Source organism: Mesoplodon bidens (genome assembly GCF_964165515.1).
Source record: "Mesoplodon bidens genome assembly, chromosome: 13".
In the NCBI taxonomy this organism is placed as follows: Eukaryota; Metazoa; Chordata; class Mammalia; order Artiodactyla; family Ziphiidae; genus Mesoplodon; species Mesoplodon bidens.
Window position 1 is genome coordinate 8565209 of NC_138169.1, and position 24261 is coordinate 8589469.

Genomic DNA, 24261 nt, shown 5'->3' on the forward strand with positions numbered 1-24261 from the left:
CTTCTGTTTCATGTGAGCAGGTTGTACATCCTGATTGTCTTCTAGGTAGCCAGTTAAGGGCCACCTTGGCCACCCAGGATTCAGAGGTCTCCAAGTAGAGCCTAATTATTGAGCAAACTCATTGAGCACCAGCTGTGTTGGCCATGGCGGAACGGGAAGCAGGCAGTTAAAGAAATGAAGAGGGAATTCCCTGGTGGTCCAGTGGTTAGGAATCAGTGCTTTCACTGCTGTGGCCTGGGTTCAATTCCTGGTTGAGAACTAAGATCCTGCAAGCCGTGCAGTGTGGCCAAAAACAAACAAACAAAAAAGAAATTAGGAGACAGGGAATTGAGGGGCACAGTGTGTACCCAGGGCATGGGAGTGGTGTGAGGGGATACTTATTGGCCACACCAGGGGCCAGGGCTCTGGGACAGTTATGCAGTGAGAATTTGAGTTGGGCCTTACAGAGACTGCGTAGGAGTCCTCCAGATGGGGAAGGCTGTTCTAGGCAGAGTGCAAATGTGCAATGTATTTAAGAAACGGGAAATACATTGGGAGGCCTTGTCTTGTGGTAATCATAACATCTGTTGAAAGCTTACCACCTGCCAGGTACCAGTGCTAGGGAAGTGGTAGGTACCCATATTATCTGCACTTAACCAATGATGACGTAGACTCAGGGAGGTTAAGGGACATGCCTGAGGTGACCGAGCAGGTAGATAGTAGGGCTGGGATGAAGCCTCCAGAGTGCCTGTGTGGATATCACTACTTGGAACTGCCTCCTGTCCCAGCATTGGTAAGGCTTTTTGATGTGAGGCCTCAGAGACATTTGGGCTTCCTTCTCCAACGTCTGATTCTCAAGTGAATCCAGCTGCCCGCCGCGGTTGGAAACTGAATTTGTCTCTTCTTTGATGGCTGCAGACTCAACCGAGGACTTAATTAGTTCATTTGTATATTTGTTTGTTTAGAAAACATTGTATCAGGCCCTGGAATCTAGAAATATTAAGACTATTCTGCTGCCCTTGAGGTGCTCAGTGATCAGGCGCTGAACTCTTGGGGTCTAGCGGAGGGGTGACCTGGGGCCCAATCAGGTAGCTTAACAGGTACCACCAGCAGAGGGAACTGGTGTACAGGATCTTTAATCCAGGTTATGTCTTACTTTATATAGCAGGTGTACCCCCTATAGGTGCCACAAAATTAAAATCTTATAACTCTGGGAAATTGCCAGGTAAAAGAACTCTGTGGTGAATGTCCCGACAAAACAAATCTTTACTTTCAAATAGGTCTTTTTCATTGACTGTTTTGGAGGTTGCTGACCTCTCTTGAGAGTTTTGTGAAAATACGCTTATACACACAAAATTTTGTGTGCAATATCAGGGGGTCTTGGACTCCTGAGCCTATTCCTGGACCTCAGAATAAGAACCTCTAATCTTACGGAATGGAGTTTTTGGGTTTCCTAAAGGAAATATTGGGTTTCCTAAAGGAAACCTTAGACTTCTGTCATGTGGCTACTTTTTTCTTCTAAGATCCTATAAAGTGAAAGCAAGCTATTTTCATCATAATAAAATCACTAATAGCATTAAGGTTCCAAAATGTTGTAAATGAGTTAAAAAAATTTCATCTGAAGAGGAAATGTTGTTCTGTGCTTGTGAAGAGCCTTTTTTACTTTGTTATGTTTATGTGCGGTGTTCCTGGTTGGTCAGATTTCTTTCTAGGGATAGGACTCAGACCCTTGTATCCCTCACCTGTACCCACCTGATCGACCTCTGAGACTGGATTCAGCCTAGGCCCCGTGATGGTGTGAAGGAGGCCTGGGCTAGGGGCTTAGACAAATTTCAAGGATCCCAGTCTCCATCCTCCCCAACCGCCACCATGGGGTTCAGTGGCAGCTCATGATAATATGTGGTAATGAATCTCAATTACTGTCTGTTGTTATAGATCTTTTTCATATATAAACTCATTTAAACCTCCGAGCAATCCTCTGTGGTACTTTTGTTACCCCCATTTTACAGATGAGAAAATTGAGGTACAGATAGGTTAAGTAACTTGCCCAAGGCCACACATACTGCTTGATGGGGGAGTCCATGCGCTCACACACTAGACTGCTTTTTTGGCCACTGTAGAGAAAGCGATTTTCTCTCTTCTCAGAGGCGACTCTGAATTTAGAGGGAAGGTAATAAGGTGACTGTTTGGACTGACTTTACAGAACAAGCAACAGATTTGTTTGGTCCTGGGACAAAAGTTGTAAATTGGCAGTCCCAGGGCCAAATCCAGCCTCTAGGCATTGCATTTGGCCTGTATAGTATTGAACGTATTTTTGTAATTACTTGCTAACATTAAAAAATCAGCAGAATAAATTAAAGAAAAGTCAAAAAAGTTATATAAACTATCCTGGCTATCCTGGCTCGTGTTCCTGACTGGCTACAAGCAGCAGGAAGTGAGTAGCAGGTGATCTCATACACCCCAGTCCCCACCACTCCCTACTGTCCCCCTAATGTCTACTTACCATTTGGCTCACACATCTCTTTTTAGTATAATCTAACCATTTAGCTTACTTATTGAACTTACCTGTCTTCAGAGATATTTATGGTCTTGAGCCTTGTCCGAGGAGGGCCTTTATCAGGCTAAAGAGCTTATAAGCTGGGTGGACAGGTCTCCTTAGAGCCCCATGAAAATTGGAGCCTCTGCTAGCATTTCTGAGTGCTGTGTGGCCTGTATGGGGGAAGTGGACCACTCGTCTCTTCCAGAGAAGGTAGATAGAGCTACTTCCTTGCTCTTTGGCCAGGCCATTAGCCCCAGTCCCTCCCAGTCCCTGGAGACCCAGAGGAGATTTTTGAACCCAAGACTGGCCTCTAGAGTGAGTGTTGTCACAGAAGGCGAGCAGCTTCTTCCTGGCTGCACGCTTAGGTCCCTTTGTTTACTCTTCTCAGATGTTGGGGTTTCTTGTACACTGGCTGAGAACTAAAAGTCAGCTCAGAAATGTGGGTCCAAGACAGAATTCTAAGCCGATGCCCACTGCCTCCACTACCATTGAGTGATTTGTGTTTCTCACCAGTGGTGGTTCACCCTTGACGGTTGATCAGTTATGATCTTTGGCTTGTGTTGCAAAAAGATGATGTCTTCTTTCCTTCTCTCTCTTTCTCTGGGACCTTAGAGACTGCTGCTAGTGGTGGCTTATGGTAACCAGAGCCCCTGGGATTAGAGACAGTCCCCAAAGTAAGTCAGTCTCCATATGGCTAGGTTTTAGCTTTTATCAAAAACCTATTTTTTCCTTTCATTTGTAATATATGGTTTTTTTAAAATTAATTAATTAATTAATTTTGGGTTGCGTTGTGTCTTCATTGCTCCGTGGGCTTTCTCTAGTTGTGGCAAGCGGAGGCTACTTTTCATTGTGGTGCGCAGGCGTCTCGTTGTGGAGGCTTCTCTTTGTTGCAGAGCATGGGTTCTAGACATGCGGGCTCAGTAGTCGTGGCGCACAGGCTTAGTTGCTCTGCGGCATGTGGGATCTTCCCGGACCAGGGCTCGAATCTGTGTCCCCTGCATTGTCAGGCGGATTCTTAACCACTGTACCACCAGGGAAGTCCCTATGTTTTTTAATTGTGGTAAATTATATACAACATTTATCATATACATTAATGAATTAATTATACTTACCAGATCACCAGTTTAGAATCTTGAAGGAAGAGACATTTACCATTTTAACCGTTTTAAAGTGTACAGTTTAGTGGTATTAAGTACATTCACAATACTGGGCAACCACCACCTCTATCTAGTTCAGAACTTTTTCATCACCTGAGGCAGAACCTTGTACCCATCAGCAGTCTCCATTTCCCCCTCCCCCACAGTCTGCTTTCTGTCTTTATGGATTTACTGATTCTGGATATTTCATCTATTTAAGAGTTTTAAGTGTAGGGAGTTACCTGGTGGTCCAGCGGTTAGGATTCAGGGCTTTCACTGCTGTGGCCTGCATTCAGTCCCTGCTGGGGAACTGAGATCCTGCAAGCTGCGTGACGTGGCCAAAAGAAAAAAAAAGAGTTTTAAGTGTAATGTTGTTAAATGATCAGTGTAAAAAAAAAATTTTTTTTAACATTATAGGCTAGAGGATAGAAAGTGTCCCCTTCCTCAATTCTCACATCCTGTAAAATAACCTTTGTTAATCACTTACTGAATGTACTTCTGGAGCTTTCCCCTCACTCCCATGTATACAAACATATATCAATTTGTTTTTAATGAGTTCATACTTGCTTTTGTCCCTTAAAGCTTCCTTTTTTGTGTCTGTTCCTATAGGTCTAGTTTACTCTTTTTTGTGGGCAGGACTTTTGAAAGTTGAGTTTTTCCTTGCAGCCATGCTCATGAGAGTACCTCAGTGACCCTATGGTTTAAGCAAGACCGAGGGAGCTCATTCGGACCTTCAGAACTTGACTGGGAGTTGGGGGGTCTTGATTTAGATTCAAGTCAAAATGACCATCTACCTTGTTGCTTTTTGACAGGAAAGGAGATACCAGCATCCTGTAAACATCTAAGAAAGCCATTTCCTTCCCCATCTTTGTGAAACTCTTTGGGATTTGGCATTAAGGTGCCTGAAGCGACTCCCTTCTTTTAAGACCATTATTCTGTGGAGAGTGCAGGATACTGGCTTTTGCGTAATGGGAAAAACAAGAAATCAGGACACGAGAGATGCTTGAATTCAATTTCAGTTTCTGTTCTTAGCTATTTGCTGTGTGGCCTTGGGCAAGTCACACCACCTTTCCGTTTACCTGTATGTAAATCTAAGATATTAGACTAAATGTGCTTTGTCCTTTCAAGGATCAGATTCTGTTGGTTCCTTGGCCATTCTTAAGTGTATAACTGATTGAAATCTGAGTATTCTCACTGTAAAATGAGGATAATAACAGGGACCTAGGTCACTGAATTATTTTGTGGGACAATGAGGTAATGAACACTTAGCTCTCCTAGTAAGTCCTTGGAGAAAAATTAGGTATGCTTAGGTAACAGGCAAAGGAGAGTCAGACTGGCTTTGACCAGCTCCCCACCCTTCCCATGCTCTTTCACCACCTTTCAGCTTCCCCCATCCCTGTTTTAGGTTAACGATTACCGTCTGTATTAGTTTCCTAAAGCTGCTGTAACAAAGTACCACAAACTGGCTTAAACCAACAGAAGTTTATTGTCTCACAATTTTGGAAGTGAGAAGTCTGAAATCAAGGCCATGCTCACTCTGAAGGCTCTGGGGGAGGATCTTTCCTTGTCTCTTCCAGTTTTTCTAGGTTGCTGGCAATCCTTGGAGCTCCTTGGCTTGTAGCTACATCCCTCCAGTCTCGGCCAGTCTTTACATTGGCAGTCTGTGTTCTCTGTGTGTTTCTGTGTGTCTTCTCTTCTCATAAGGGTGATGTCTGTGGATTAGGGCCCACTCTAATCCAGTATGACCCATTTCCCAATAAGGTCACGTTATGAGGTTTTAGATGCACTTGAATTTTGAGGGGCTCACTATTCAGTTCATTGCCTTGTTTTTTTCCCCTTTTATCTCTTGGACTGGCAATCATTAATCGGTGGACAAAGTAATTCCTAGTGAGATGGGAGGTGCCCTGCAAGCTGTCCCTCCTAGAGGAGTCTATACTTTCAGCTAGAACTCCAGAGAGCTGAGGCTCCTGATGGGGGGGCAGGAGGGCATGAGGCCATTCCTCTAATCATTTGTAATGACTTGAAAATAACCAGATGCATTACAAGGTTGTGAAGGCTTGGGCCTAAGTGCCCAGTAACCACCAAGATAGGAAGTGAGAGGGTCTTTGTCAGATATGTGTTTGCAAGGTGATTCTGCAGCTGTCCTTGTTGATTAAGATAATGCCAGGCTCTCTTTCCTAACATTCCATGCTCTTCTGGCTGCCAGAGTGTCAGCTAGGGGTGGAAATGCCAGCTCACTATAGACAGCCACCTTTCTTATTGCATGGAATTATGGGGCCTCACAGAATTATGGGACTGATGGAATTGTGAGGCCACATGGAATTGTGGGTCTGCAAGGAATTATGGGACTGCATAGAATTATGGGGCCATATAGGATTGTGGGTCTACATGGAATTATGGGGCTGCATGGAATTATGGGACTGCATAGAATTATGAGCCACATAGAATTGTGGGGCAGAATGGAATTAAGGGGCTGGAAGAGACAGTGAGGGGCCACTGCTTTCAGATGTTACTTTTAAAAAAAAACCCACTAAAAAAGAGATCAGTTGTATTGTTCTTTCATCAAAACCCAAATAGGAAAGAAAATAATGCTAAATTAAGAGTACATTGCCCAAACAGGTGTTATCTTTTAAGACCAAAAGTTGTGGAGCCAGGCTGACTCCCCTGTACCGTCCATTAACCAGCTGACTGCTCTGGGGGAATGCAGTAAAATGGGAATAGTAAGAATCATGCCTCATCGAATTAGTGAGGTGACATGGGTAAAGAAAGAAAGCCTTAGCACAGGGCCTTTAAGTGCTCAGTGAGCTAGAGCTGATATTATTATTTCAGACACCATGGAGTGAGAACAGGCCCATTTAGGGTCAAGTGTGAGAGTCTGTGAAACCCATGACTGTGAAAGGAAGGTGTGTACAGATTTTATCCCTTGGGGTCATCAGGTCTGGACCCCAGAACACACCTGCTTGTCTGAGTTGCCTTTTCTGGGTCTTGCTCTTTTGCAAAACAGTGAGGCGTAGAGCCCAGACCTCCAGCACTGTCAGCTTTTTAAAAATCGTCACACCCCTCCTGCTTCAGAGGAGCCAAAAGGCGGGAAGCCAGTGGGAGGGCTGCAGCCTGGCTTTCTCACACCCTGAGGATGACCCAGAGCATAGAAAACAGGGAACAACCAGATTCAGCCTGGCCAGGGGGTCAGGCCTCCAAAAGTCACCAAGGCTCTTCTACTGGGGGCTGCATGTAATATTGAGCCCTGTGTTTGGTATTTTTGCTGGTCTGTGAGTGGATAGAGGGTTGATACAGGGGTGAATCCTGTCACCTAAGGAGCCAAACAAGGTACGTGTTATTCTGAGTCTGCTGCTGGTACCACCTCAGGAGAACGAAGGAGAGCAGTGAGGGGCCAGAGATCTGAGTTCCAGACACCTGTGCAAACCCTAGACTTGAAAAATGGGTGGGTTGATCCATGCCACTTGGGGTTCCTTTTAGCCTAAAACTGACTTCTGGGTCCCTGAATCACATTTTTATCCCCACTAGTTATGCAGCTAAATCAGCTTTTAAACTGCTCTTCAAAATTAAATAAACTTAAAATTTTTCCCCTATGCTTAGAACTTGTTAAATGGATGAATTCTGCAAACAGAGGATGGGGACTGTGTATCCCAACAGGAAATATGGCATAAGCCAAAAGGGATCAGCTAACATTTGTTGAGCATTTTCCACATGCCAAACACCTTCCATGTATTATGATGCTGGCAAGGTGGGGACTGGTATTATTCCATTTCTTAGTTGGGAAGCTGAGACTCAGAGAGATGTGGTGACTCACCCAAATCATGTAGCTAATAAGCTTTTTTTTAAAAAAAAATTTTATTTATTTTATTATTTCTTTTGGCTGCACTGGGTCTTAGTTGTGGCATGCGGGATCTTTAGTTGCAGCATGCAAACTCTTAGTTGCAGCATGCATGCGAGATCTAGTTCCCTGACCAGGGATCAAACCCAGGGCCCCTGCATTGGGAGTGTGGAGTCTTACCCACTGGCCCACCAGGGGAATCCCGCTAATAAGCTTTTAATCATGAGGCACTATGGCAAGTGTGGTCTGTTAGTTTCCTGTGACTGCCATAATAAATGACCACAAACTTGGTGGATTGAAACAACAGAAATTTATTCTCTAACAGTTCCAGAGGCCAGAAGTCAGAAGTCAGAAGTCAAGGTGTTGGCAGGGCTCTCCTCCCTTGGGAGGCTCTGGGGAGGATCCTTCCTTGCTCTTCCAGCTTCTGGTGGTTCCTGGTGTTCCTTAGCTTGTGGCTGTGTCACTCCAGTCTCTGCCTCTGTCTTCTCATGGCCTTCTTCCTTATGTTTGAATCTCCCTCTCCGGTTCTCTTATAAAGACACCAGTCGTTGGATTTAGGGTCCACCCTAAATCCATCATCTCGAGATTCTTAACTAATTATATCTGCAAAGCCTTCCCCCCCCGCCCCCCCCCCCCGAGTAAGGTCACATTCACAGGTACCAGGGATTAGGACTTGAACATAGCTTTTTTTTTTTTTTTTTTTTTGCGGTACGCGGGCCTCTCACTGTTGTGGCCTCTTCCATTGCGGAGCACAGGCTCCGGACGCACAGGCTCAGCGGCCATGGCTCATGGGCCCAGCCACTCCACGGCATGTGGGATCTTCCTGGACCGGGGCACGAACCCGTGTCCCCTGCATCGGCAGCGGACTCCCTACCACGGCGCCACCAGGGAAGCCCCCCCTTTTTTTTTTTCTTGGCCGCACCATGAGGCTTGTGGGTTCTTAGTTCCCCGACCAGGGATTGAACCCGCAGGGAAAGCACGGAGTCCTAACCACTGGACCGCCAGGGAATTCCCTGAACATAGCTTTTTGCGAGACACAGTTCAACCCAGTACAGATGGGTTTTTACAGGCAGGCACAAGATGATTGGGCCGGGGTGGAGGCAGGGATCTTGGGAGACCTAAGGTGCATTGATGCGTGGTTGCAGGGGTCCTTACCTATGGCCAGGAGGGACCCCTGAGACTGCTGGGTTCCCTACAACAGCAGCCCGAGCTGCTCCATGCCATGTTACTCTCCCTCTACTGGCCTGTGGTTGGTGATTCTTTCCTGATGCCTGCTTCTGCTTTATCGTCACAGTGTTGGTATTTTTAGTCACAGTTATAGATGGAGTTTCTAATTATTAACGCCCCATTCTGGGGAGCAGTGGGGCCTGAATCCAGTGTTCACTGATGAAGCTCTTTGAGAAAAGTTGGCCTAGGAGGAGCCAAGGCCCAACACATCCATTGTCTGTGGTTCTCTTGTTAAGTCCAAAGCAGGGCAGTTTGCATCAGAAAGGGCCTGGTGGCCCCTGTCCTTCTCTTACAGAAAGCCTGCCTGTTCTTTCCTGCTCAGAAGGGTTGTATGGTAAAACCCAAAGAGTGCTGGGCTGTTACAGGCACCCAGGCTTCCTAGTCTCTGCTTCCAAGAGCCCCAGGGAGTGTATAAATGGTAGCAGAGCCCAGGAAAGACAGTGACTAGATTCCCTCCCTTCAGCACAATTTATTTCTCAGAGAGAAAATCTCCAATTAGAATAATCTCCTCTTCCTGCAGCCTGTCACATACTGACGAAAAATACTTCCCTGTGGGACAGAGGCCAGAGTGCCCCCTGGTGGCCACTGACAGCCACACATGGAGAGGAGCTCTGCTTCCTTCAGGAAGTGTGTGTATGAGCTCCGAGACTCAAGGATACTTGGCGAGGTCTCTTTATTAATTTTAATTATTAGTTATCATTATGTATTAATTATTAATAATACTTATGCCTTCACTTAAAGCTTTTTTGACCAGCCATTCCTCTAAAGAGGCCTTACTTCAATGCTTGTGAGTTACTGACACCAGCTCTGATACTGAAATGACAGGAAATCTTGAGACAATTCAGAAGGAAACTCAAAGCAAACCAAGGCAAGTGGGCATTATTTTCAGTCACATGCAGAGCAGTGTTTATAAACTGGTCACCCATGGCCCAGGCCAGCCCACAGATATATTTGGCTCACAATGGTTTTTTGAAATTTTCAGTCAGTTGCCAACATTTGAAATTGGAGAGATTTTATTTTATTTTTAAGATTTTTTTTTGATGTGGACCGTTTTTCAAGTCTTTATTGAATTTGTTACCATATTGTTTCTGTTTTTTTTTTTTTTTATGTTTTGGTGTTTTGGCTGTGTGGCATGTGGGATCTTAGCTCTCCGACCAGGGATCGAACTCGCACCCCCTGCGTTGGAAGGTGAAGTCTTAACCACTGGACCACCAGGGAAGTCCTGAAATTGGAGAGATTTTAAATAAAACTCTGGATCTTTGATTTCTTCTGAAAAACCAGAGATCTGGTAGGGTTCATTTTCACAGGAGGTTAATAAGTTGAAATTGAGAAGCATTTGCCATCTTTAAACTGGGCATGTGGTCTCTAGTTTGCCATACGCTGCACTACTGTCTATCGCTCTAAGAGTCCATTTATATTTTTAACTTTCCCTGCTTGGTTCCTGGAGGCATTTGAGTTTGTCACCCCCCAGCATAGAGTTTGAGATTGGGATAAGGGGGCAGAAAATCCTGTGGAAGTCCTCTGACCCCCAACCAACCATAGGGTAAGATATATGTATATAGCTTTCGCTAGACATGGAGCATCTTCCTGAAACGTTTTTTTCTTAATGATTGGTGTGGGGGGGTCAGGAAACATTATTTTTAGAAGAAAACAAACCCTGATGTATTGTGGAGGAGGGTGTGAAATTCATATGGGTTATTAAGAACCATGAAATGTCAACAAAATTTCATTCCTGTGCAGGCCCACGTTGGTCACACGAGCCTCTTCCGTGATGGGGGGGAATGTTTCAGAAAGGCTTTATAAAGGTGTTAGTGGCTGAATTAGTTAGTTAGTCCCTCTGTCTGTTTTGCAAGGAATAGGTGGGGATGATTCACTTCTGTATTGGCGAATCGAATGGTAAATATGAGCCCAGATTGTCTCTTGGGTGTCTTTTCTTTTCTTTTTTAAATTATTTATTTATTTATGTATTATTTTTGGCTGCATCGGGTCTTAGTTTTGGCAAGTGGGCTCTTTGTTGTGGCGCGGGCTCTTCGTTGCAGCACACGGGCTTCTCTCTAGTTGAGGCGCGCAGGTTCCAGAGCACGTGGGCTCTGTAGTTAGGCACTCTAGCTGAGGCGCGCGGGCTTAGTCGCCCCGCGGCATGTGGGATCTTAGTTCACTGACCAGGAATCGAACCTGCGTCCCCTGTACTGGAAGGCGGATTCTTTTTTTTTTTTTTAATAAATTTATTTTATTTATTTATTTTTGGTTGTGTTGGGTCTTCGCTGGGCGTGGGGGCTTTCTTTAGTTGTGGCGAGCGGGGGCTACTCTTTGTTGCAGTGCGCGGGCTTCTCATTGCGGTGGCTTCTCTTGTTGCAGAGCACGGGCTCTAGGCACTCAGGCTTCAGTACTTGTGGCACACGGGCTCAGTAGTTGTGGCACGTGGGCTCTAGAGCACAGGCTCAGTAGTGGTGGCGCATGGGCTTAGTTGCTCTGCGGCATGTGGGATCTTCCTGGAACAGGACTTGGACTGTGTCCCCTGCACTGGCAGACGGATTCTTAACCACTGCGCCACCAGGGAAGCTCAAGGAAGGCGGATTCTTTACCACTGGACCACCTGGGAAGTGTCTTAGGTGTCTTTTTAATAATGGTGTAGGGATCAGTCGGAGACGTTGCTAGCATGGTTTCCTGAGGCTTTATCACCCAGTGTTACTCGTTAGGTTTGTTGTCAGATGGACCCGGTCAGTGCCAGTTTTCACCCACCTCTCAGCTGTGTGACCTTGAACTATATCACTGAACCTCTCTGAATTTTAGTTTCTGCTTTTGTGAAATGGGGAGAATCAGCCCTACCCCACAGATAGGATTATTTTAATGTCTAGAGCAAGCACTCAACAAATGTTCCTAAGAATGGTAGTAAAATCACATCCAGCTTCATAGCCTACAATCAAGGTGTAGACGTCACTGTTCTACTCCGAGGACACACAATAGGAAGCTGTGGCTTACCCGAGGTGACACAGGTTATAAGTTGTAGAACCTGAACCCAGATCTTCTGAGTCTAGAGCTAGTGTTGTCCCAGGCATAACAGCAGAAGTTTAACTAGTGAGATAGTATGTCCCCAATCTGTACTTTCTGGAACCTCTGAATCCATTCCTTAGGGAGGGACTGCCTTGCCCCACTCCTTTCTCCCCTTTTTAAAAATTGTAGTAAGGTATACATAACATAAAAATTATCATTTTAACCACTCTTAAGTGTTCAGTTCAGTGACATTAAGTACATTTACACTGTTGTGCAACCATCACCATCCATCTCCAGAACTTTTTCATCTTCCCAAACTAAAACTCTGTATCCAGAAAAAAATAAAATTAAAAAATTAAAAAAAACAAACAAGAAAAGCTCCTCTATATCCATTAAATTATAACTCCCCATTTCTCCCCTCCTCCAGCCCAGCAGGCACCCTTCTACTTTCCGCTTGTATGAATATACTGCTTTAGGGACCTCATATAAGTGGAATCATATGGTACTTGTCCTTTTGTGTCAGGCTTGTTTCACTGAGCGTAATGTCCTCCAGGTTTATCCACGTTATAGCATGTGACAGAATTTCCTTCCTTTTTCAGGCTAAATAATATTCCATGGTATGTATATTATACATATTATTTATCCATTCATCCATCGGTGGACACTTGAGTTGTTTCTACTGTTTGGCTGGTTTTTGTTTTTCTTTTAAATTTTTTTGATGTGGACCATTTTTAACGTCTTTATTGAGTTTGTTACAATATTGCTTCTGTTTTATGTTTTGGTCTTTTGGCCATGAGGCATGTGGGATCTCCTTGACCAGGGATCGAACCCACACCCCCTGCGCTGGAATGTGAAGTCTTAACCGCTGGACTGCCACGGAAGTGCCCTGTTTTGCTGCTGTGAACAGTGTTGATATGAACACGGCTCCCTTCCCTTTTTCAGAGATGGGCTGAATGATGCCGTTGTTAAAGAGTCTCCACCCCTTACTGGCTGAGTGGTCTTGGACAATTCCCTTCATCCCCTAAGCCCTGCTTTTCTCATCTGCACTGTGGAAATGATGATAGTTCACCCCACAGGGTGGTCAGGAGGATTGGGTGAGCGTAGATATGAAATATTTAGTACGGCACCGGCCACAAAGCAAGCACTCAGTACTTCTTACTCTCATACGTTCATTCAACAGAACATGTGGTGCCTGCTGTCCTCCTGACGTTGACAGTTACCCCTCACCTGGCTAGTCTCACCTACCCCGAGTGGTGACCAGGTGGGTAGAGGGCAGTGGGAATGACCCACTCAAGTGCAACTTGTAAGAGGTACAATGTCCACAGTGCATGTGAAAACAATAATGAAAGAACAAAGCTGATAAAAAGTTGGTTTGCTTTTTGTCATCATCAGGAACTGGCAATTCTAAACAACGTCAGTGATGAAATACTCCTTCCTCCAGGCACGATCCAGGGAGCGATCGTTGCCACTGCTCCCAGCCTTTGGTTGCCTCATACACGCCATGTGAATTCCACACCTGAGTTGCATCGTGTCTGTATACTTGTTTCCTTTCTGTTGTATTTCTTTTAAAATATGCTGCATAGGTGTTAGAAAAATTGGCAGCCTAAGAATCCTGTTTTCCTTTATTGTAGCTGTTTCTACTGTCTGATTGGCATTATAAAAATTATTTTTTATTAATAGACTTTATGTTTTAAAACAGTTTTATATTTTCAGAAAAATTCTGCAGATAGTACAGAGTTTCCACATAACCCCCACACTCAGTTTCCCCTGTTATTAACATCCTACGTTAATAGCGTGCATTTATGACTTTATATATATATGTGTGTATATATATATATATATATATTTATTTATTTATTTATTTATTTATTTATTTTTCGCTGCATTGGGTCTTCGTTGCTCTGCACGGGCTTTATCTAGTTGTGGTGCACGGACTTCTCATTGCGGTGGCTTCTCTTACTGCGGAGCATGGGCTCTAGAGCACAGGCTCAGTAGTTGTGGCGCACGGGCTTAGTTGCTCTGCGGCATGTGGGATCTTCCCAGACCAGGGCTTGAACCCGTGTCCCCTGCATCGGCAGGCGGATTCTTAACCACTGTACCATTAGGGGAGGCCCTGCATTTGTTACTTCTAATGAACCAATACTGATACATTATTGTTAACTAAAGGCTATGGTTTATTCACATTTCCTCAATTTTTACCTAATGTCCTTTCTCCCTCCTTTTGTCTGCGATAGTTTCTCAGAGTTTGCTTGTTTTTGTCTCCCTTGACAGATTTAAGGTGTACGGGTTAGGCATTTTGTAGAGAGTCCCTCTTCGGGGATTTGTGGCTTTATTTATTTATTTATTTAAGTTATTTACTGGAGACTTACTGTAGATTAGTCATTGTGGGAGGCTGGGGATATAGCCGTGAACCAAGACATTTTATAGATAGCATTTATAAATCATTGACATTGACTCTGGGACTTGGAGAAGGTTGTGTACGTGCTGAGAATTGAACCCAGGCACCCCCAGAGGCCAAACCCTTGACCACGGTGTTGTTGGCCCCCTTCTGTGGGGAGGGGAAGGAGTTGTTCAGGTGGGTTTGAGGTAATAGGCACATTTTAAAACTTTTTATTTATTCATTTAAAAAAATGATTTATTTTACTTTTTATTTTTACTTATTTATTTATTTTTTGCTGCCACACAGCTTGTGGGATCTTAGTTCCCTGACCAGGGATCGAACCCGTGCCACCTGCAATGGAAGTGTGGAGTCTTAACCACTGGACCGCCAGGGAAGTCCCAACATTTTGAAAAATCGGGCAACCAAATGATGATCATAAAAGTAGGAAAATAAGTAGATAAGTTATAAGTGAGTTCGATTCTTTCTGGTGAAGATTTGGGAAAGTGAGTTAAAATCACCTTCACCTACATTTATCTTCTGAGCCCTTCTGCTCTTGCTGTTAAGTGCTACTGTGCAACTTACTCTGTTCTTAAATGTCTCTGCAGGAATGTTTTGTACACTCCAAAAATTAATGGTCGAGGTAGGCCAGTCACGAATAGGCCAGTAACACATCTGTGCCCATCCCTAAACACTTTTTTATGTGCATGCTGTGGATGCAGCCAAAAAACCCATGTGTGACATGGTCATGGGGCAGGTAGTCTGGTGCCAGAGAGCAGGGTTCAGGGGCTCTGTCCTCCTGGTCTGGGGCGGCATCCAAGTCCTTTGAGCATTTCTGAACCTTGGTTGCCTCACCAATAAGTTAGGGATGATTCAGTGGAGTGACGTCTTACACCTTGATGAGATTCTAAAGTTAGCAGCACACAAGGCCAAAATCTGGTAGAGTCAGGATTACCCTGAAAAACCTTGAAACCACCCACAAAGGAGTGAACACAAAATGACAAAGGAGTGAACGCAAAGTGCCTGTGTGGGAGACCCTCACACAGTCTGACAGTATGTCCATCACAGCCCATTTTTCTGCCAGCACATGGCTAGCAGACTCCAAGCTTGGTCAGACCAGATTGAGTATCTACTTGTGTTTAGGGCCCTTGATGCAAAAAACAATGACATGTCTTTACACACCAGGATGAGAATACACATGGCTTGCCGACTGATGGAAGACCAGAGGCAGGGCTCGTGGGTGAGACCTCATGGTTGCTTTTGTTTCTCTGAGTACGTAGCTGAATTGTGTACATTAGAGGATCAGTTGGGTCACTGCCCAGCCCCCTCCCAGAGGACTTGGTAAGGATTAAATGAGGTTGGGTCCATGAGAGTCCCTGGAGCTCTGGACAAATGTTTGGTGTCAAAAGTATGATCAGTGAGTGATACATTCATGCAAGTCGTAGGGAGGTATGTGATTTGCTTTTAAAAATTTTTTTGGAGAAGGGGATGTTCTGTGTTTTGTGGATCCTGGGGAAGCCTGGCTGCTTGGTTTCTATTGAGTGTGTGGATATTGGTGGAGTTGGGAAGACAGGCAGTGACTCTGCAGAGACTTCTGCTGGGTAAGGTGCAGCCTCCAGCCCCCTTCAGAGACATCCCCTCTACCCTGGGCTAATATGGCTGCTTTGTTTCACCACAGAATGTCCTGAAGGAGCATGTGGATGACGACCCCAGTCTGGCCATCACTGGGGTCCCCGTAGTCACTTGGCCAAAGAAGACTCCAAAGGTAAGACACAGATCGCCCACAGCTGGGAGACCATAAATCCACTGCTTTTTCACATCTCCTGTAAGATGAATGTTGGCAGCCTTTCACGGGGACTTCCTGGGAGAGGGCACCCCGTTTAAGATGAATGGTGTTGGTGAGTTGTTCATTGCAACTTTTTTTTTTTAAAGGGATCATTTTCCCTAGCTGTGGAAACTGCAGGCACTGTCCCCTGGTGGTCACTCAGAAAACTGGGGAAGTGATGCCTCACCTTTCTTCCTTTCCTCCCCTCTCCTTTCTTCTATATCTCCTTCCTTCCCTTGACCTCTAGCTGATTTGTGGGCTGTTTTCTCTTCTTTTGAAAGTAGTTTTTTTCTCTTTCTAAATGGGTTGATGCTGGGGAGTTCCCTGGTGGTCCAGTGGTTAGGACTCCGCGCTTCCACTGCAGGGGGCACGGGTTCGATCCCTGGTAGGGGAACTAAGATCCCACATGCCTTGCAGTGTGGCCAAAAAAAAAAAAAAAAAAAAAGTTGGTGCTCACCATGAAAAATTTGATCAAACAGGAAAGGACAAAGACGCTGGGAAGAATAGTAGCGACGTCACTGAGAACTTAGGAGGGGCAGGTTGCCTTGCCTAGTCCTCTGGATCCCGTCTTATTTAGACTACAGCAATCCTGTGGGATAGACACTTGTGATTTGTTTGACAGATGAGGAAACGGAGGCTTAAAAAGACGAAGTTACTTGTTAGGTTACTTGGCAGAGCCAAGTCTGACAGCAGAGACCAGACTTTCAACCAGCGCCCTACCTCGGCTGCACCACTTTCTTGAGCAAGTTATATAAGCTCCCAGAACCTTACTTTCCTCATTTGTAGAAAGGGGTTAGACCAGTACCTACTTCAAATGGTCATTGTGAGGACTAAACGAGATAATGCATGCAGAGTCTGTAGGACAAGGGCTGATTCATGGTAAGAGCTCTAAATGTCAGTTGTAACCTAATCAGCCTTCCTGTTGATGGGTATTTTGCTAATTTCTGATTTTTTTTTACTGTTATAGAAAACACTGAGAGGAACTTTCTAGATCTCTACTGTCCAAAAGGGTAGCCACTAGTCATATGTGGCGATTGAGCACCTGAAATAAGGCAAACCCAAATTGAGAGGTGCTCAGTTTAATATACACAATAGATTTCAAAGACTTAGTACAAAAAAGAACAGTGCACGATACCAATTTAATTTATGTTTTATATTGATTGCCTGTTGGAATTAGGGTTGCCAGATTTTGAAAAGGAAGCCCATTTAAATTTGAATTTCAGGGCTTCCCTGGTGGCACAGTGGTTAAGAATCCGCCTGCCGATGCAGGGGATACGGGTTTGAGCCCTGGTCCGGGAAGATCCCACATGCTGCGGAGCAACTAAGCCCGTGCACCACAACTACTCAGCCTGCACTCTAGAGCCCGCGAGCCACAACTACTGAACCCGCGCGCCACAAGTACTGAAGCCCGTTCGCTTAGACCCCGTGCTCCGCGACAAGAGAAGCCGCGACAGTGAGAAGTCTGCACACTGCAATGAAGAGTAGCCCCCAGTCGCTGCAACTAGAGAAAGCCCCCATGCAGCAACAAAGACCCAACACAGGCATAAAATAAATAAATAAATAAATAAATAAATAAATAAATTTGAATTTCAGATAAACAGCAGATACATTTTTTTACTATAAGTATATCCCATATAGTGCACGAGATATACTTATGCTAAAAAGAGTTTTTGTTCTTTATCTGAAATGTAATGGGGCATACTGTATTTTTATTTCCTAAATCTGGCAACCCTATTTGAAATGATAAAATTTTGGATATATTAAACAAAATGGGTTATTAATATTCACTTCACCTTTTTCTTTTTACCTTGTAAAATGTGGCTTCAAAAAACTTTAAAGTACATATGTGGCTCCCGTTATATTTCTACTGGACAGTGCTGTTCTGGGTTATTCATTTCACTTTTGTTTGATTATTGTCTTAGGGTATATTCTTTCTTTTCTTTTTCTTGGCCATGCTGTGCGGCTTGTGGGATCTTAGTTCTCTGACAAGGGATCGAACCTGGGGCCACGGCAGGGACAGCACTGAGTCCTAATCACTGGACCACCAGGGAACTCCCACTGGGGTATATTCCTAAATGTGGGATTGTTAATGGGGAAAGTACTTGTGGGTATTGAATTCTAATTCTCTTTGACGCTTAGTGGGAACTGAGGTGGCCATAGGACTGAAAAGGAGTTGCCTTGCATATCTGCCTTTAGCTCCCCAATCTGTGCATGTGAGTGGGGTTTTAGAGTTGACTTTCCCCTACATGGGCCATAAATATAAATGTCATTTATCAGACCACAAACCGTGCTTGCAGAAACAGCAACTTGAAATAGCCCAGCCAGGTCCCATGGCTGCTTTGAACCTGCAGAGGAAACCGTGGCTTTGCCTTGCTGCCGCCTGCTTCCCTCCTAGCTGAGGAATTGCTCCACAGGACGGATTAGGGTTTGTAGAGGGCATGGGCTTGGCTTTTTTTTTTCTTTTCTTTTTTTGAATTTTATTTTTTTTATATACAGCAGGTTCTTCTTAGTTATCCATTTTGTACAGATTAGTGTATACATGTCAATCCCAGTGTCCCAGTTCAACCCCCCACCCTTCCTCCCGCCACTTTCCCCCCTTGGTGTCCATACATTTGTTCTCTACATCTGGGAGCATAGGCTTTTTTTTTTTTGCGGTACGCGGGCCTCTCACTGTTGTGGCCTCTCCCGTTGCGGAGCACAGGCTCTGGACGCACCGGCTCAGCGGCCATGGCTCACGCACTCAGCAGCTCCGCAGCATGTGGGATCTTCCCGGACCGGGGCACGAACTCGTGTCCCCTGCATCAGCAGGCGGACTCTCAACCACTGCGCCACCAGAGAAGCCCCCGAGAGCATGGGCTTTTAAAGAAACACACTTGCCACTACTCACTGTAATCTCAGAATTAATGGAGGGATCCAAACCAGCCTCTGGGGGAAATCACTTCAGGACCACAAATGTGCCCTGTCTGGAGACCCTTAGCCCACTCCTGAGGGCCTTCTGGGCATTTTTTTCTTTAAAAAAAGAAAGCTGTGCCCCTTCTCCTCCCAAGGCCTGGAAACAGGAAGCTGGCTTCTGGCGGGAGTAGCCCTTATTTAAGATTCCCTTGGAGGACAGGTTTATAAGCACTGGTCTGTACGTAAGTTGGGCGTGGCTGGTATCAACACTGGTGGGAGAAATTGGAGCCCTTAGGCTGGTTGGGAAAGAGTGGGGGAGGGAGAAGTAAGAGCCTTTGACGTTTAACAGTGCTTGTGGGGTGCAAGGCTTTTTTTTTAAACACCTTATAATGAAACAAATAGAACTCACATACCTTACAGTTCTCCCACTTAAAGTGTACAATGAAATGTTTTTAGTATGTTGAAAATATTTAGAGTTGTGCAACCAACACCACAATCTAATTTTGGAACATTTTCATACCCCTCTTAAAAGAAGTCCCATCAGCGGTCAGTTCCCACTCCCCCAAGCCACCCCTCCCCCAGCTGCTGGAAACTTTGTCTCCATGGATTTGCCTATTCTGGACATTTCATATAAATAGAATTGTACAGTATGTGGCCTTTTGTGACTGACTTCTTTCACTTAGAAGAACGTTTTCAAGGTTCATCCAAGTTACATATCTGTCAGTATTTCATGCCTTTATAGGGTTGAATAATATTCCACTGTATGGATGGACCACAGTCTGTTTAATCATTCATCTGTCGATGGGCATTTGGGCTGTTTCTACCTTTTGGCTATTGTGATTGATGATGCTATGAACATTCGTGTACAGGTTTTTAATGTGAACATATGTTTTCATTTCTCTTGGGTAGAAACCTAGGCATAGAATTGACTAGTCAGATGGTAACTCTACATTGAAGTTTTTGAGGAGCTGCCTGTTTCTCAAAGTGACTGCAGCATTTTCTATTCCTCCCAGCAATTAGAAGAGTTCCAGATTTCTCCACATCCTTGCCAACACCTATTATCTGTCTTTTTGATTAGAGCCATGCAAGCACAATCGTTTTCTTTTTAATTTAGTTTTCTATAAATTACTTCAAGTTTATTGTATGAGTTTGCAAGGGCCGCTGTGACAAAGTACCTCAGACTGAGTGGCTTAAATGACAGAAAATTAATTTTCTTACCGGTCTGGAGGCCAGAGATCACGGTGTTAGTTGGCAGGATGTATTTCTTTCTTTCTTTTTTTAGTAGAGCTGAAGAGTCTGTTTTTTTTTTATTTTTTTATTTTTTTATTTATTTAGGGCTGTGTTGGGTCTTCGTTGCTGTGCGCGGGCTTTCTCTAGTTGTGGCGAGCGGGGGCTGCTCTTCCTTGCGGTGTGCGGGCTTCTCATTGTGGTGGCTTCTCTTGTTGAGGAGCACGGGCCCTAGGCACACGGGCTTCAGTAGTTGCAGCACGCGGGCTTAGTAGTTGTGGTGCACGGGCTTAGTTGCTCTGCGGCATGTGGGATCTTCCCGGACCAGAGCTCGAACCCATGTCCCCTGAATTGGCAGGCAGATTCTTAACCACTGCGCCACCAGGGAAGCCCGGAAGATTTATTTCTTCTGAGGACTCTCTCCTTGGCTTGTAGATGGCTGTTGTCTCTGTGTCTTCACACAGTCTTCACTTTGTGTGTGTCTAATCTCCTCTTCTTATAAGGACACCAGTCATACTGAATTTGGGCTCACCCTAATGACCCCATTTTAACTTAGTTACCTCATTAAAGACCTATCTCCAAATACAGTCACATTCTGAGGTGCTGGGGGTTCAGACTTTAACATGTGGATTTTGGGAGGACACAATTTAAGCCCATAACATGTATTATAAATTATACAAAAAGGAATAAATAACATAATAATGAATACTATGACTCCCCCCTGCCCCAACTCAGCTCTAGAAATAAATTATTGCCAGTATCACCAAAACCACCCTGGGTATTCCTTCTAAATGTATGCAACAGTTTTTAGATTTTATTTAATTTAATTCTTATATCGAGGCTGGGAGGGGGTTAGGATTGTCTTCATGATGCAGCTGAAACTGAGGACTCAGAGAGGTAGGCTGGTAAGCCTGGGGCCACACAGCTTGTGAATCTAAGGTGTTCGTCCCCAGATTTGTCCCTGGGCCTGAGGAACTCAATGAAACGTGGTGGAGGGCAGGGGGTGGGGAGGCTGGCTGCTGTATTTATGCATTTCCTGGCTGGTGGGGTTAAAAAGTTAACAGGAAGGGAAGAAGTAAGTAAACGACTGACTGCCTGGGCCGCCCGGGGTCTCTTGATTCCCAGGTTTGCAGTCGGCTTCCTCCCAATTTGATGCAGGTTGGGTTGAAAGATCAAGGGTGCTCATTGAGGCTGTCAGGATGCAAAGTCGGGATCGGTACTGGGTCTGGCTCAGGTTACTTAAGTAATTAATGCTAAATGATGATTAGCAAGAAATGCTTTGATCTCCCACCTTGCCTCCCGGAGAAGAAAGTCCCTTTCTGGAACTGATTAGGTGCCGTGAGGTCATTTCTGATGTGGTGTCTTTCAAATCAAAGATGCTACTGAATCACCCTCTGTCACAATTCCCCTGATTGGCCATTTTCCCCAGTGGTGATGGATTTGTTTTGATCCGTCTGTACTCTGGCCACTTCCTTTTATGACCAAGTGGTAGGATTTGGGGGCCTGTCTGTGACCTTAGAACCAAGCTGAGGGAACTGAACTTCTTTGAGGCCCAACTTCTGACCTCAGCCTTATTAGCAAGTTGACCTTCTGCCCACCAGCCAGACGCTTGTGCTCAGCCAGCCTGTGGGTTGGTTCCCAGAGAAGGAAACGGAGGAAGGAGGTGAGATGAAGCTTTCCTGGAAAGCGAGCGTGTTGATGCATTTGCTTCTTAATCTCTAGTGGCCAAACCAGGCTGCCTCTTGAATTTCAATTATGGGCAATTTTTCCTGAGTGGAGGAGCAGAGAGGCTGGCGAGTATACCAGTAAGAACCCTGACGGGGACGTGGGGGCAGCCCTCTTCAGCAGTTGGTGGATCAGCTCCCTCACGGGGACGTCACAGGAACCACGGGAGGAAGTCACACACACACACACCTGATGTCTGTGTCACCCTCAGTTCTGCTTTGTTTCTCTTCCCCTGCCTCCATACTTGGTCATTCAGATCTGGGAGGCCTGAGAAGTCTGGGGTCCCCCGGGAGTGACATGCAGCCTTTCCCTGAAGGACAGGAGACAGGCACGTGAGTCTGTAGAAGAGGCCCCTGTGTACTTCCTGTTCCCACTCTGCCCTGCTCCCAGCTCCTGTCTCCCCCGAGTAATTAAGCTGAGGATGTACAGTTGAGGAGGAGGAGGGGGAGGATGACTGCCATTTATTGTTGCCTACTCATGGCCAGATAATTTTCTAGAAAGGCAGTGTGGCCTAATGAGGACCAGTCCTCAGGCTGGTGGCATCTGCTTTACCTGGGGAACGTTTCTGTTTTGTTTTGTTTTGGTTTTTTGCGGTACACGGGCCTCAGTGCTGTGGCCTCTCCCGTTGCGGAGCACAGGCTCCGGACGCACAGGCTCAGTGGCCATGGCTCACGGGCCCAGCTGCTCCGCGGCATGTGGGATCTTCCCAGACCGGGGCACGAACCCGTGTCCCCTACATCGGCAGGTAGACTCTCAACCACTGCGCCACCAGGGAAGCCCCTGTTTATTTTTTTAATACAGTTTCCTGGGCCCCACTGAGCCACTCTGATTCAGTAGGGGTGGGTGGGACCTGGGAATTTGCACTTTCTAAATGCTTCACAGGTAATTCTCATGCACAACTAGGGTGAACTCTGGGGTCAGATGCACCTGGAGATTGACTCCTGGCTCGGCCGCTTACTAGTTGTGTGGTCATGGGCAAGTCTGAGGCTTAGTTTATTCATCTGTAAAAAGGGCCGATAGTGCCTTTCTTTCAAGTTCGCTGTGAGAGGCCGTCTGTAAAATACCTCTGTAGTAGCCTGTCAGTCAGTGATAGCAATTATACTTTTTCATAATTATGGTTTATAAGTAAACACTAATCCTGAATCTGCTCACCCAGAAGGCAGAAATAGAAGACACTGAAGGAGGAGATGGATCAGAAGGGGGTGATTGGTTTAGAGACGTTTCCCATCCCTAAATTATTACTGGCTGTGGGACAAACACTGAATCTCAAGTAAGGGCCTGAATGGCTTAACTTCGCGGAAGTAGTCACAGCTGGCGTTTCCTGCGATGGGGCTGGTTTAAGAAAGTGCTTCTCCTTTAGTCCCTCCGCACTCCACCCGAGGGAGAAGTCCTAGGCCTGTGAGCGGGAGGGTAACTGTTGTCTTAGAATGTGCTGAAAGAGGCCTCGTGAGAGCCTGGTGGGAGAACGGGAACAGGAGATGCTCGACAGGTTGGGGGAGGCCGACAGCAGGGACCACAGGGCCAGGAGAGCAGAGAGTGGGCGGCGGGAGGGTGTAGTGAGGGGAGCAGACAACAGTCTGGGACCCTAGTCTGGAATCCCCAGGGCTTCCTGAAGTGACAGCTAAGTCATTTGTGGAGTTTGGAAGCCGGCAGGTTCCCAGGAGTGCAGGCAGCAGAAACCCCTGATCAAAGAATATCCACAAAAGATGGTCTGCTTATTCTGGGTAATGTTCTCTCCAACACCAGCAACAGAAAAATCCCATTGAAAGATTGTTGGCGGTCAAGGGATGCCACAGTTTCTTCAAAGCTGAGACCCAGGTCTGACCAGTTATTTGAGCTCGGATTCCAAAATCGTTAGTGTCTGAACCATATGACAAGGATCCCATCAGGGCCCCCCTTTTTTTAGTGGTGTGAACTGAAGCCAGAAAGTGGAAGTTTGTAGAGTCACCACACATGATATCCAGGCAGGAGAGAACAGTGACCTTTCCTGATGGATTTTTAAAAAAAATAAACTTATTTATTTATTTTTGGCTGCATTGGGTCTTTGTTGCTGTGTGCAGGATTTCTCTAGTTGTGGTGAGCTGGGGCTACTCTTTGTTGTGGTGCGGTGGCTTCTCTTGTTGCGGAGCGTGGACTCTAAGTGTGTGGGCTTCAGTAGTTGTGACACGTGGCCTCAGTAGTTGTGGCACATGGGCTTAGTTGCTCCGTGGCATGTGGGATCTTCCTGGACCAGGGCTCGAATCCATGTCCCCTGTGTTGGCAGGCAGATTCTTAACCACTGCACCACCAGGGAAGTCCCCGATGGCTTTTTGTAGATAGAGTCTTAACCGTCTTCCCCCTGCGTCTTTGCATTGTCTTCCTTCTGTATGTGCCTGTGTCCAAATTTCCTCTTTTTATAAGGACACCAGTCATATTGGATTAGGGCCCTAATGACCTAGTTTTAACTTGATCATCTCTGTAAAGACCTGTGTGTAGGGGCTTCCCTGGTGGTGCAGTGGTTAGAAA

At 45.6% G+C, this 24261-nt stretch overlaps 1 protein-coding gene across 3 annotated transcripts in view; it reads left to right on the plus strand.

Annotated features, from left to right (window-relative positions):
* The window catches only part of KDM2B (lysine demethylase 2B), a 122609-nt gene that overhangs the window by 55697 nt on the left and 42651 nt on the right, over window positions 1-24261 (plus strand). For all 3 annotated transcript variants that reach the window (XM_081252386.1, XM_081252388.1, XM_081252387.1), the window contains one exon: window positions 15766-15852. In XM_081252386.1, coding sequence (XP_081108512.1) covers window positions 15766-15852 — 87 coding nt within the window. The remainder of the gene's footprint in view (window positions 1-15765; window positions 15853-24261) is intronic.